Below are 16,035 nucleotides of genomic sequence, written 5' to 3' on the forward strand. Positions count from 1 at the left end.
ATGTCAGGCTTTCAGAGTAGGATAATGTGGATTTCTATCGCTCTGCCTTCTTCTGTAAGACACGCCATCAATCAGCAGCAATCGCGGCCTTAACCCGGTAAAATTAAAACCTTGCGGGGGGTGGGGCCTGTGTTTTCCATAGAATCAGGACACACATCAGAAGGGAGCGCGACAGAATTGGCACAATGATCCACATCACACCAAGCACACTGCTACAGAGAAGAGGACATATATAAGATTCCCAGCACGGGGCAGAAAATACAGTTAATGATCTGATTGTAGATGGCTGTTGACAGAGGAGAGGGATTACAGGAAGAACTGTCTCATTTTCACTGTGTGGAGACGTTATTAGATCCTAGCCCAGCTAATTTAATTCCTAGGCCCGTCAATATTTACCAGCAACAAGGGCACTGCACTCTGGCAGCCTCTCGAGTCTTTGAGAATACCGAAGGAAAATGATTTGAAACAGGGATGAAAAGATCAAACTTCCCCTTGTGCCTATGTCTCAATATACAAACTCTGGAACTTCGATATGTCATTGGCATGTTTTTATTCATGTCTCAGGTCTGCTTCCACTCAGTACTGTGTGTCTTGTGCTTTTCAGTCGATGGGTGTATACACAGAGCTGCAGGTTCCTGTCTGTATGATGAGTGTCAAACACTAAATGGTTGTGAAACCGGCAAAGCCAAGATCACCTGCGGCTATGATCTCCCTGCAAGATGTGAGTACCAGTAATTAATGCCTTCCTTTCGCTCAGTGTGTGTGCTTGCGTGCTCGTGTGCGTGGTCGCGAAAAAAACCTGCTCCTTCATACTACATTCAACATGCATGTGATGCAGTGTGGCCTAATATTACAGTCATAGGTCACACCTTGGGCAATTTAAAAAAAAAAAAAAAAGTTATAAGGATCACACACAAAGCAGAATTGCACTGGACCTGATACTTTGTATCATTCACTTATGATACTTACCTTTACCTTACTTACCTAACCCTCAGCCTATATACCGTATGAGATATGTGTACTTTAATTACTACATGATCTCAATCAAAAGCAACACTTCGTTATATTTGACATTAACTCGTTCAGTGCCAGTAAAAAATATTTTAGTGAATTTGAACTTGTAGGCACAATTACAGCTGTCATGACAGAAGCTGCGAAAAGAGCCGAATAAGCAAAACGTTGTCTGAGGAGACAAAAAAGAAAAGGAAAAAAGGAGGCCATCTGGACAGTCAAGGGTCAACACTGACTCAGCTTTTACTTGATGCATGAGCTCAAACGGTTCTGTTCTGGATGGACTAGTAAGTATCTATTGATACTAAAATCAAAATGATAATGTTGATGTTAGCTATTGGAATTTTGCATGGTACCAACAAATAGCAATACCTTGATTACTTGCAATTCAACAGTCCACAGTGACATGACTAGATGTGTAACTCAAAAGTATGATATTTTTTAGACACAATCAGCCTCATTGCCTCATCACTTTCCATCATTTACACAACCTCTGGAAACATAAAAGCAATTCAGTCCAAATGCAGACGATGAATGCGTAGGCTTTAGTGACAATATGCGCAGGTCCAAAATAGCTTTTTCTTCGGCATTTTTATGTTGTTCTTATACTGGGGGTTATTCAGATGTTCCATAAACCTTAAGAAGTACCTGGTGCGTGTATATCGTTTCTTAAATAAAGTATGGTGATACAGTTTATTGGCTGTAAAGGCCTCTTCACTAGCAAGCTTGATCATGTTGACTTTGCAAAGCAAATGCAAGCACCAGAACAGATAGCATTGCTATTCATGGTATGTGTTAAAAAGTCATTTGTATACATAGTGTTTTGCTCGAAAATGATTACGATTGATACTATTGTTGATTGAGTACATCATCTACCAGGCGTTTTGTTGCATCATTTGATTGATTCTTTTTTTCCATCATTTATTCTTTCAATCAACCACACAACTTCCATTATCTTTCTATAACAATGATAAGAGGGAACCTAGTTGGGAACATTAGTTATCTATTTTTTGTGTGCCTGTGAGTGTTCTGAAACCTACGTATGAGGTAATTTCATTAGTCAATTGTTGAAGACATGCGACTTTTAAAGGGGGAAGCATGAGTGTCATTCACTGGAGACAGGTTGAGTCTCAAGGGTCCTAACCTAACCCTGAAGCATTTCCATGAGGCACAAGACAGCAAGGCCCAAACGAAATGAAGTTATGTTGTAAAGAATGTCAAACAAATGGTGCAGATAAACGGCGAGTTTGTCGTTTTGGGGCAGTCAGATCAAGAGACACCAAAACAGGGTGCACTCATGACAGTTTAATAAGCTGCAATGTCACCTGGGAGCAATCATACTGCCACTGGGTAGTATTATTGTAATTAACTTTGGGTAAAACACCTCTGTGCTGATAAGTTATTATGGATTGAGCTGTTCCTCACTGGGAACACTCAGTCCAATTTCGAACCTAAGTGGAGTTCATTTTAAAGCAAATGTTTGCATCTCCACTAATCTGAGTCATCAACCTGTAATCTTTTTTATTTCTCTTCTTAGAAAACAGCTTCTTACTTTGAGAAATAGCCTTTATATCAAATCAAATCATGTTGTTTTCCTCAATTTGCATTTCTGTCATATTTATCCCACCCACACATACACACCCACATTATGGAGCCTCTTTTGTTTCTGAAATCCAAAACATATTATGTCCACCCTCTCACTACTACTTAATCAACTTCAAAGCAACCAGGGGAGACATTTTGTATTTTCCTTTATTTTGTGAGGAAAAAAAATATTTATCACACTTTATAAAAGATCTCCATGACTTTTCTGAATACCACCGTGTTTACTGTTGTTAATAATGATCATGTGGTTACACAGAATGCATGCAAATGAAAAAAAAGTATTTGTCAAATGTGTGTACAACCAAAATAAATGGTTTACAACCACCCCATCATGATTCAGCATCACCATTAAAATAAAGCGAATGGATGCTAATAAAGATTTGATATCTTTTTATTCTCAGCCCAACAATACATTTGGATTCTTCTGTGCAAAACAACACAAACAATTGACCTATGCAGTGAATCGGCCCATATTTGACACAAGTCTGGTTATTTTTGGACCCGGCTGTTATGTATTTATTTATTTATTTATTTATTTATTTATTTTAGTGAAATATATGAAATCCTCGACTCACCCACACCATACCAGTATTTTATTGGACTCTATTTCCATTCTTTCTGAAAGTTCTCTCTATATCCATAAGAAGCATACACTTGTTTAGAAACTCCTCTATAAAATTCCACTTTCTATCCTTTATTCCATTTTTTAATTTTATTTTTTTTCAATGAAACATTGAATGTGCATATAACTGGTACTGTGGAGCATCTTCTTTCAGTGTGTCACATGTAACTGCTTCGTGCTCACTGGGAGATGAAATCACAGTCGTTCTTGTTCAGAGACGTGATGGTCTGAGGAAATGAAAAACGGTCATCCACCCCATCTTTAACTTTCTCCCAAGACAAGGAAATTGGTTCCTTTTACATCCCACTAAGCAGTTTAGGCTGTGAATCCCACTGGCAAATGAGGCTTCCCTTTAGGAGGGCCAACCACATGTGGAACTGATTATTATGCGGCTGGCCAGGGATTATTAATCAATGACAGTAATTGCGCATCTACTATAGTAGAAAGACACCAAAAAAAACATATATCTCCTACATCAAATTGACAAGGAAATTGTCAATTTACCCTAATTTTAGACAAGTTACTCATTTGTTCGTATATCAGAATTAAATGACAATACAATGTCAAATGCTGCCTGCTTCGGTAAATATTCATGATTTTACATCATTCAAAAAAAAAACAAACAAAAAAAAAAAAAAATATATATATATATATATATATATATATATATATATATATATATATATATATATATATATATATATAGATAGATAGTATGAGTCCTAAAGCTCCATCAGTGTGCTTTTTGGTCTGATGGTGACAATGTGTGACAAATGAACCTCACAGTCGCGCATTTCCGACTGTTTTGTTAAATGTGTTTAACCGCTTCATATATGCTTAGCTGAGATCCTTGGTGCTCAGTTTCACTTGTGCCAATTTTCCACCCCAGATACTACTCTCACACTTCCATTTCAATCTTACACAGTATATCCAGAAATCGGATACCCCAAAGGAGCTTTGAATTAGATACTGCATTTATTGTTGTTACACTCCAATCCCATGTAAAATATTTTACCCGGTTCTGTTCAACCCCCAGAGGAGTTTTAGACTGACACTTCAAAACGATTGTGCTGTTTATTGTTTTGCTTCACTTTTTCCCTCTTCCCATTGAGCTCTGTGTGTATGCTTTAAATAATGGATCATATTTGGATGCAAGGCGGGAGGGTTCCATTTTGTTGTTTTGGCCCTCTGTATTCTACTCTTTGCTAATTAATAGTCCTTAAGATTGCTCCAAATGTATGTGCATTTTGAAAAGTTGTCTCCACTTTTACATTTTAAGCATTCAACCCTATTCTGAGTGCAAATGCAGTAGTCCTGAATGTTGCCAGCATTTCACAGAGAAAAATGACTCAGCTTTCTCTCTTTCAACTCCTGGCTTGTAAAGCAATTATTTTTGGCTTTCATAATTTTTTTTTTTTTGTTGTTGCTTCCACTCACTTGTTTTATGTGGATATACAACACAATACCCACACAGTAGTGAACCATTTGATTAGTCACTGGGTGCTATGCAATGCACGCACACTCGTCCAATTCTGTCCCCGCTGTGACCTGGCACGTCTTTACACTCCTCCAGTACTCTTTTCAGACCTCTGCACAACAACAAACACTGTGCTCTGCAATTTATTCGTATTTTTGATGCTGCCGCACAAGCTTCTTGTCTCATGAATTCATTGATGTCATACGCACTTCAATTTATTTCCAATAGGGGGCATCAGTATTGTTTTCTTACAGAATGTACAAATGACTCTTTTGTATCTAATACCATAATGTCACTAACAACCTTAATAACACTAATGAAGATTGCAACCAGCAGTTGTCGTTAACAGCAGTTTTTGTTGGCTGTATAATTTGTAGTCATTATTTTAATTCATTTTGGCATAGGTCAGTAACTGGTTTGTGGATTTACCATAGTTTTAAAAAGTCAAATTTTCATTAACAGCCATTGCTGCCAGCTACCAATGATGTCCTATTCTTGTATTTTTGAGGGCACTTCAGAATATGGCACAGCATGTTTGGCTGACTTCAGAGGTGAGTCAATGAGCTGCCTCTTTGACGAAAATTAACCACCACTGACTATTTTTTTAAAATGTGCTTCCCGTATTTTCCTCACCAAAAGGCTCACATAAAAGTCTTTGATTTTCTCCCCAAATATGTTAACATGTTATTTTGCAAATTTGGTAAGCATTTTGCTTGATTGTCTGTCAAACAATTTCCCACAAATATGGGGACGGAATATGCACAGTATTAAGTTGGTAGTGATGAGCCAATCAGAGGACATTATGTTATACTTAGTGGATACTGACCGTGATAAACCAATCAGAGAACATTATGTGATACATACCATATGTGCGCTGAGATTGAGGTAAACACGACATTCCACGTGATGGAATGGATGCGTGACGACAAATGCACCTTTTACTAAAATGGGCAGGCAGTGCCAAGCAATTTACGGCTGTCTGGGCTGAAGTGTCTGCTATGACTATTGTCCAAGCTTTCACAAAAGCGGCATTGGGAGAACCGTTTTAGAAAAAAAAAAATCTGAGTGTGTTATGTAGTAGAATGAGGGGAAACCTGAAATCATTGCTTCTATTGACTTTAATTCGTTGACTTTGTGTTTTAACATGTACTCTTTAATATGGTGTGCTATATGTCTGAGTTGAGTATAGAGATACACCCAGTAATTGAAACTGCACCTCATAATTCTGTGCACTGTCCGTACACTGAGATGGAAAATACAGTGCCATTTGTTCTTGGCATGCACTATAGAGGAGCAAGGGAAAAGATGGGCCATACAATCAAGAAAACCTAGGATGAGGTGCTATAGGACATACAGTATATGGATAAAACATAACACAGTGCACGTTGCTTGATGCACAAAAAAAAAATCAATATTTTGTTTAAAATATATTTTTTAAAAAAAGATTGCCTCATTAGGAAAAAAATACATGTTTCATTTGCCATAAGCTTTCAAAAAAGAACATTGTTGATCTTAAACTTTTTAAAACTATGTACCAGCATAATGTTAAGAAATTGACTGAGCTAGAGGTTGTTTGTGTGATTGACATTTCCGGATGCGAAAACAGTTGAATTTAGACACTCTACCTAAAAGTCAAATGCTTTAAAAATGAGCTGTGCATCACATAAAACGTTACATACGTGAGCAACATATTACCATCCCTTAATGGGGGAAAAACATATCAGAGGGCTTATTGCAGTAAACTTTTCTTCTTACGCTGAATAATCTTGACTTGTGTGATCCATTGCAACATTTAGGAATGCAGACAAAACACCTTTGGGAGACGCACCCTGGCTCGGTTCACAGCTTCTTTATCTCGCACTCCTTTTCAGCACAAACTGGAACCCTCTAGTGTTTACTGTAAGTGCACCTGTGCTAATAATCATCCGCCGGTGATAACTTTTGCTCCCTGATAGTGTGAGTAATGTTCCCCCGCCTTATTTACTCCGGAAAACCATACTGTCTGTTCCATCCTTCCACTAGGCAAACACAGACAAGCAAGGCAAACTTTTGTACCTTTAATGAAAGCATAACCCACTCCATCATACACTTTGTTCAGGTCTACAAGATATATGCTTAAAGATAGTATTATTTTGCTTCAACTTTAACCTCACCTGTTGTCAGTCTTCCATCCGCTGTGATCTCATAATATTGTAGTTTTTATTATCTTTCTCAGCAAATATATATTTCGGAAAATATTTTTTCTACTTTTAGTTCGAAGTACTGTGAGAGCCGACCTCATTGGTTAAACCAGATTATAGTGCTTGAACAATAATAGGATATAATAAAGAACTAGATATCGAACACCCACATAAAACATGATAGTTTGAAAACCGGCTAAAGTAAGTGATTCTTATACGTCAGGATGATTTTAAAGCACATAAAATACACTGGTCTTTTGATTATTGTATAGAAGATTTACAACATTGTAATGCATATATCTGCTGATAGTATGTCAGTAAAGACAATAAACAATGATGTTCTTGAAGAAATTGTTCGTATTTACTTTACACTACTGCACTTTTTTAAAACAAACAAACAAAAAAAATGACTGCTACAACAATATTGTGACTGTCATGGAGTTCTTTTAGTGTCATGTCGATCTCAATTGAAAGTCATCTTTTGTTTAATTCAACCATGGTGGCCATGACTGAAAAACCACACACAGCGCAACCAAGTTACTGCTCAGTGTGAACACTCACATCATAAATGTCACTTCATGCACATGCTATCTAACCTTCAACTGACTGATTGTGCTTGCCTCTAATTCTTCTGTAGTTAAGTTTAATTCACATCAGTCGTTGAAAAGTCTAGTTTAAAGCAAACTGTGAATATATATATATATATATATATATATATATATATATATATATATATATATATATATATATATATATATATATATATACAAATTACATTAAGTCAGTCTTTTTCGTAAAACTGAATTGCAAAAGTGATTAATTTCAAGCAAAATATCTGGCAAAAACGGAAATGTGAATGAGCTAAACGCATGCTGGGCAGCACTATATAACATGATGAAGATAAGGACTAATATTAGCTAGCATGTTATCCACAGTCACAATTTGCTGGATCAACAAACAAACTAAATTTGGGCATATTATAATCAACATTCTTACAAATAAAGTACAAATGACAGACACAAAGTGTAATTTCATCAACGGCCAGAGGTGGCATCAAAAAACAAAGATCAAGCCAAGCAAAGCATAAATAAATGACCTGTTTAACTAAATTAGTTCCAAAACATTATTTCGGGTGCGGCCCACGCGTCCTGCTACCAGTTGATCCACGGACCGGTACCGGGACGCAGACGGGTGGTTGGGGACCACTAGTGAAAACTATGCCCTATGAAGGGGGGGAATAAAGCTTTTCTCCGACTTCTAATCCGCTCTCGTCTTGACTCCTCGTCGGTTGAAACTGATGCTCTCTCAAGGAAAAGTGCAAACCTAATTTCACTATTCACATGCACAGTCCAAGGTTGTCTGTCTCCTTTTCAGATTATTTGTTTCTTTTGTTGGTAGGCCTGTCAGTTCTTCAGGCCTCTTGAGGCCTGGAGTAATTTGGTAATTTTGCCTAACTGGTGATACTGTAATTGTGTAGCGTCAGCTGCTGAGCTGTCAGTGAGACGGCCAACGGTCATTCATCACCAGGAAACGAGATGGGTGGGGGGTCATTCTGACTGATCGGGTAAACATTAGCAGAAAGAAAGTAGTCAGGCGGTCGTAGCCCGAAAAATGATGGAAATAGGAGTAGAGTGGTCTTTGGAGTAATGGGGTGCAGGGGCAGCAACAGTCTGTGTGGCAGCCTAGTTATTAGGCTGAAATTGGGCGGAAAGGTAGTGTTGTGGGGGGACGTTGTTCAGTGGGTGTCAGGAAAAGGTGGCTGAGCCCCACAATGACAGTGATGCATCAGAATGGTAGTGTGTGGGTGCCGGATGAAAAGCGTCCACTAAAAGGTCAGGTTTGAAGTAGAAAGTGGCAGTAGCTCTAATGCAATCCTGTCTTCCCATCCAACAGTTTCATCAGTCCAATTATGTTTTTTGGTTTGTCAGTATTTATTCTAGAATTAAGTACTCACTTTATAATATCCAAAACGAGTGTCTCTACTAGGGCCTTATCAATGTGTTTTTTGGCTGGATTCTTCCTTAGGGAGGTTCACGGCAAACCATTATTTATGCATAAGGATCTCTCATGTTAAAACACATTTCCCTGACCACCATTGCATTCTTGTCCATTGTGTGCTAACTTTAAAATATAAACACTTTTTACACGCAAAACACACAAACAATAAAGACATGTATCAGATGTCAAAACCTGCCAGCTTTGACTGTACTTTAAATACCAATACCATATAAGCCACACCGATATATAAGCTGCAGCAGCAAAAACTGAGCAAAAAAATCCAAATTTTGTCACAGATGAATTGCACCATATTATAAACCGCAATATGAGGCACAATTTAACCTCACAAACTTTTATACATGAACATATTCATTTATATTTATATTTTTAGAACTATTTTAGACTACAACCATTTATTCCCATATGTTCAGTCCTATTTCATCAACGTCAGTTACATGTCTATTCCAAATTTCATAAAGTTCTTCCATAAATTATTATAATTATTATTATTATACTCTAATTTAGAAATATGAAACCAGCCAACCGACTTTTCCACTTTGTCACTATACAACTTTGTCACAATATAGTAGCTGAGTATTCAGACCTCTCTTGAGCCAACTCCAGCAAAGTATTCCAGTGACCAAAGTCTCGGTGACTGCGATTCTCTCCCACCTGCAGTCAGAACAGTAGTTGTTCACTGCACCGAGTCCAGACTTCAAATAAATGGCACGCATGTCAAGCCATGGCTGTGGACGCCACCGAACTCCAAGCTGTTTAGAGAATGAGACTTGAATGAACAAGATGTGATATAAAAATACAGATAAAAACCCTCCCACATAAAAACAAACACAACTAAATCAGAGTTGACTTTAATATATTTTGTTTGGAGTCTGTCACCATGTTTTTGAACGTCCTACCATGTCCTTTAGAAGTTCCTCTCCTGTAAAGACAGACTATATGATTTACTGGAGGCACTTAACATGAATACTCACAAGGCCTCGGGCTTCTTGATAATGTAACTGAGACCTGGGAGGAGAACACTGCCACTTGCTTCTCAGGGACAATAGTGCACAGTTTATGGCCCTCTTGACAGTGTTGTTGTCACAAGAAAAGAAAAGTTTTAATCTTGTGCCTTTGTTTACTTCTCATCCAAGACTTGGGATACAAAACTAATTAACATCACTGAAAAACAGACTCCTGTAGTGCCATTTTCACAGCTAATTATGCAAGTCTACCGCCCGCCTAAATCGTTGTTGCCTTGTCTTTGATGTTTTTTCGACTAAATTGTAATGCTTCTTCTGCTCATTAGGCTTTTAGGATTGTAAATGTCGACAGCTTTTAGATACTTTTCCTTTTTTTAATTGAGTTTTTTATTCTTATATATATTTTTTTGTATATCTTTTTACATTTCAACCCAAAATATTTCCCAGGTTATAGAAAGGAAAGAAAAAATAATTTGGAGGATTCACTTGCAATCTGAACATATGTGACTGGCAATTGTGGTTTTTAATACTGTAGATTCAAGCTCATGCTGTGGTTGGGTAAAAAAAAAGCATTAACCTTCTCCTTGAATCTCACATGGTTTGCAAATGGAGAAGGGGGGCAATGCACAAGAGTGTTTGTGTTTTTGGGGGGATAACACATTCCAAAATGAAACCATTTAAAGGTAAAGATGCTTGATTTTAAAACCATTATGGCAAGGTTCTCAGCTGTGTGTTTCTTGATTTAGAACCTTAAAGTACTTGATATAATTAGATAGAAAGAAAGTCTATTAGTCCTTTGAGAATTCAAGATTGTTTACTTTTGGTCTACATTTACTGGCCGCAGCTCAAGGTCTACTTTTTTTGTTTCAAAACACCAGTCTTCCAAACACTGCATAGTGGTTTAAATATAGTGTTTTATTTTCTTTGAATTTCAACATTCATTGAATGAGTAAACTATGTGTTTAAACATTTTAACCAGTCACAAATTAATATTTTTTCCTGGAGATAGTATGATAACTTTAGTACTTTTCATCATTCGATACCTTTAAAAATGGATTTTGCCACTTGCTGTCGACTCAAAGTAACATCAAATGTGCTCACAGCTCAGGTAACAAGAACGCAGCTCGCATCCTTCCTGAGTATTGTCATATGACGTCGCCAAGCTTGGCACATTAAAATGGGTTTTTAATATACAGGTTAAAAGTGAGCCCAATATGGATTTCTAAGTCTACAGCTGTTGAAATCAGTGAATGGAGACGTGTCCTCCTAATTTTTATGACCCATGCTAGCCTGAGGGGTTTTTATACTGTCATGTTGCTTCTGTTTCTCTGGGTTGCTTTAAAGGTAGTGCCAGTGAACAAATGCTTTTGTGGCGCACATTTTTATGGTGATCTTCTTGAGTCATTGCACTGGCCAGGACTCAGGGAGTGTAATGGATCTGCTGGGAGCCGTCACGATGGATTTATGAATGTGCAGTGCTGGAGGGTAAAGATCAGTCAACTGGCACCGTTTTTTGTAGCCCTGCAGATACAAGATCTCAGATCTGTAATCTGTGACAAGAACAATATTTGACACACGGTTCCTGTTTTTTTTTTTTTTTTTTTGTGTGTGTGCTTATACGATCACAATAAGAAGTGCTTAAGGAGCCAAATTGACATTTATTTTCCACGGTCATAACAAGAAGTTAGCAAGAAGTTATCTTCAGCAAGAAGTTATCTTCCTGGGTGGCAGATCGCGCCAAATAAAAGCACACACCCTTCGACATTACCACACAATTTGACATGTCAGGCAGCACTTAGCTGTGCACTGCAGGGGATTGAGACGTGTCTGTAAAGGTCCCCTCTATGTGCAGGGCGGTTTGGCTGGCAGGGCAAGCGGGGGAGCGTCCGGATCAAGTTTCCTCCTCCTGCTGTCTAATTATTGACCCATCTGGTATTGTCTTTTCAATTGTTTCAATTATGATGGCACTAGTGTTGCACTGCACCATGGCGTCAAGACATGCATAATTCATGTGAAACACCCTGGACTCCACTCAGAGCTGTGGGTTTGAGCTGAATGTCAATACCACCTTGTGCCCTCAGTGGAGCCCAGGGTTGTCTGTATTGACAGCAAGGTAGATAAGGAGGGCTAAAGCAAGTGCTGCCGAAGACAGTTGATTGTGATGCTATCATCAGGTGTAAAGGTGAAAAGAATGTCTCTCTGTGCAAGTGTGTCATCAACTACTAAGCTGATTTCCCACCTTGTATTTGTCATTGTCCGATAGCTGACATTGGTTGCTATCTCTGATCTTATAAGTGATTTAAATGTCACTTATTTAAATCAGTTTTTTTGTGTGTCTGTGTTATTCTCAACAGAATATATATGACAACAATTCTTGATGAAGATTTGGGGGGAAATTAACACAAGACAGGGCAAAAAGCGTAACTGCACTTCACCAACATTGGATTACTATATCTCAATTGAGTGCTTTTCATTTACGGCGAATGACATGAAAATACTGTATGATGTTTTATTGACAGAAGAAAAAGTAAGAATTGTAAATGATGCCTATTTACATCATGACATTATATGCTCACTGCGGTTTCAGATGAGTTAACAATCAGCATAAAACAGTTTGCTAAAGCATGTAAACATAGACACTCCAAATTGACATTAACCTGACCTTAACCCGAATATGACTGTCATGTAAACAAAGTCAATGAGGCTCATTTGCACGCAGCCACAACCTGACTTTCCAGTGGCTATTCAAAAGAAGGGAATTGGTTAAGGTCAGTCAAGTGGCAAAGATTCAAGGAGTGTGACCCCTCACTAAGATGAAACAGAAGAGGTCACATTTCTAATACAAAGGAGTAATGAGGATGAGGTTCCTGCTACCTCCGACGTTTCTTTGCTGGATGCTAGAACTATCAAACCTCAACTTAAGGATTTTTTAAAAAGAAGTGTCCATGGCTAATTTACTTTAGATTCTGTAAGATATTAGTGTCTACTGGGCTTGCATGGGCCCTCAAGAATATAGTTAGTGAAAAGCTCTCATTTTTACCGCATTCCTGGCCTCATTGATCCAGCTTGTGACTCATGCAGTGTTTTTTATAGTGACCCCTCATTACAAGTCACCCACTGTTACTTATATATGCTCTCACACTGCTACTTTATACTGGTCTTCAGCACTAGAATTGTGTGAAATAAGCTGTCGGCGTGTAACCAGACAGGGAAGAGATTTCATTCTGATAAACGTGTCTCTGAAGACCACAACCTGTGCAAGCTTAATGCTTCTGCCTTTAGGGGAAAATTCTACACAGGGGACATTTAACCTACTGTTCCTCATTCAAGGACATTTGTTTCGATGGCGGAAAGAACACACACACCACCAGACATCCATACCATTGACAATTAGATTGGGGAAGCAATATGGAGGACCTACTGTATGTGTGCTTAGACCACATGATTCCTTGTGAGTCCTTAGTAATTGCTCTGGCCAGAGAAGACCCTGCTAGAGGACTAACAGTTAATAGAGGCCAAGGAAATATTTGCTCATTGCTAAAAGAAAGACTTGTAGAATTAGAAATACAATAAGATAGGTATGTTGTTAGCTGCTCAACATGCTCAGGATTTATTATCATAAAGCGTTGTGTCTGCTCAACACTGATGAGATATAAGCCTCAATGATTACCTCACCACTGATTTCCTCTGCTGTTGCCTAATACATAGTGTAACTGCGTCGAGTTGGGAAAAAAAAAACCTGTTTGAGGGAAAAAAAAAATCACTTCAGCTTGATCCCATTCACTTAGAGGACTCTGATGTGGATTTTTGAGTGTGGGCTAGCACAATGAGGTTTTTGTGTTTGTCAAAACCTTCCTACCAGCAAAACTGTTAAGGGTTCTTAAAGGTTTGCTCTTTTTTCTTTGACAGTAAAATGTATGCATTTACCAATCAAGTATCTCAAGTATAATCAAGTATGTTTGTAAAATTTGAAAGGCCAACAGCATTATTGCTGTGCCATTTATGCCACTTAAATAAGATGTAATTAAAAAATAAATTAAATTAAAAAAATACATTATAATATATAGCAGCTTGACCAAACACATCCGATTTTACACTTGAAATTCCGCTGAGGACGGCAGACAGAGTACTCTTCTCAAATGACTAGCCAGGCAAGCCACCAATCAGCTCACATACACTCCGAAAAGACAAATGCACTCCTACAAGGCAGCTGATTGTTTTTTGTTTTGTTTTATTTTTTTAAGTCACATTCGGGAGTTATTTTTGTTTCTAATATTTATTTCTAGTCAAGTTCCTATTAAGTCATTCACTGCCTCTGCCAATAGTATTTGATAATGACCAGAAAAAACAAACACTTTTTCAGTTGAGATGGGTGATGAAGTATCCGATTCTGCTCTATTTTAAATGTTTATCATGGAAACAAACACCAAAACAAAACGCCAAGTAGGATATATTTTCAAAAAAGCACAACAAATATTAGTGCATCCTTGTGCAAGATGTAATCTTCCTACCATCGATATAAGATCACAGTTGGAGAATCCACATAATTTTATAAACCTACTTTCTTTTTAATGATGTTTGTATGTAAATACATGCTGTGTGTATTTAAATGATATCTTCTGGGTGTTGAAAAGTTCTCTAAAATGGCTGGCAGTGAATGTGGTAAATGTTTTTAAATTTAAAAATTTAAAGTAAGCTCATATGTAGTAGAATATATATATTTAAAAAAAAGGGCAATTGACATTTTCAAATCTTTGTGTTCACTATAGGACACAGAAGAAAGTGTCTTTTGGCATAGCAACACAGGGACAGTTGTACACCCCACCATTTTTTGCAAGCTCCACCTCCCAATCTGCGGCCATCAATTCGGGTGCCGTCATGCTCTCGGGGGGGGGAGTCATCTCGGGTTCTTCCATGGCACAGTGTTTCCCTGTCCTGTCCAGTGGAGTTAGGCTGCGGTGGGGGGGTACAGGGTTGCGGCTAGATGCTGGGCTAAGAAAAGAAAGGGGTTGCGATGATAGGTGAGCAGCTGCTTTCCTTTGGATCACTTCATTAATATCCTTGGGCAGAAATTTGAGGGGTTTCTGCAGACTAATTAACCCTGTCTGACCCCGTGTCTTATGGAGGTTGCTCCCTTTCAAATCTTGCATTGCAAAGCAATGCCTCCCCACCCACTCTCCCCGCACCCAAACCCCCACCAAGTATTACCATCACTGTCTTTTTTTTTTCCCCGTTATTCCCGTACAGCGTCGAAGCTGAAAGGTCAACCACTCATTGTGCGATAAATTATGACTCGTTAAAAGCCAAAACTTTTTCACACTTTTTTTCTTCATAAATAAACATTTAATGACTTTATTGTGACCCCCGTGTCAGCTTGTGCCACTATGTCCATGGCTGTCAGTGTTTGTTTTTGTTTGCGTAATGAGCGGTGTCTTTGACTCGAAGGCCAGCAGGGACAGTGTAATACAATGGAAACAGTGTGCACACTTGGTAGTGGGAACAAGGAGCTGTCCCTCATTAGTATCATCTGTTTCCCAGATGGCAGGGTCATGGTAAGATGGGGAGACTTGATGAAAAGAATTCTCATCCTGCAAGGTGACACTTATTCTGCCGCGCTATACTCGCTATGGCTCCTGAAGCCGAGTTCCCAGCTCTCAAGTGATACCGCGGCTTTGGAAGGATTCAAAGTCAGAGAGAACGGGAGCTCCGTGTTCTTTATCCCGTCTTCAGCCATTTACTCGTGCTGCAAACCTGATGACTCCGACTGAGATGTACAATGTGAGCAAAGTTAAATCAAGAATTCAACATTTTCAAGTCAAATAGGAATCTGTCTAAAGTAATACCCTATGTTCACACGTAATTCACACCGAAAGTTTGTGTCTCCCGTTGTTTTGTGTTTTTTTTTTGTTTTTGTTTCTTTTTTAACTTGTTGTTCTTGCTCCGTTAATATATCAACCTTGAATCAGTGCTGAATGAAGATACAAGGTCTGGCAAGTGGTGGCCTGTGAGGCAGCAGAGACAATTTAATAATTATGGCCGAAGCCAGCTTAGATAGGTGGCAGCAAGCCTGCGACCCGTGTGAGGACAAGCGGCTCTAGATATTTGTGTGTATTTATCTATTCATTTATTTGTTTGTTTTTCTGTTTTTAATTATTTTCC

At 38.3% G+C, this 16,035-nt stretch overlaps 1 protein-coding gene across 4 annotated transcripts in view; it reads left to right on the forward strand.

Annotated features, from left to right (window-relative positions):
* Window positions 1-16,035, forward strand: part of macrod2 (mono-ADP ribosylhydrolase 2) — a 398,210-nt gene that overhangs the window by 140,066 nt on the left and 242,109 nt on the right. For all 4 annotated transcript variants that reach the window (XM_088421192.1, XM_088421193.1, XM_088421194.1 and 1 more), the window contains exon 5: window positions 605-721. In XM_088421192.1, coding sequence (XP_088277318.1) covers window positions 605-721 — 117 coding nt within the window. The remainder of the gene's footprint in view (window positions 1-604; window positions 722-16,035) is intronic.

The sequence above is a fragment of the Hippichthys cyanospilos genome, chromosome 8 (genome assembly GCF_059441005.1).
Source record: "Hippichthys cyanospilos isolate Australia breed blue-spotted pipefish chromosome 8, RoL_Hcya_1.0, whole genome shotgun sequence".
Lineage (NCBI taxonomy): Eukaryota > Metazoa > Chordata > Actinopteri > Syngnathiformes > Syngnathidae > Hippichthys > Hippichthys cyanospilos.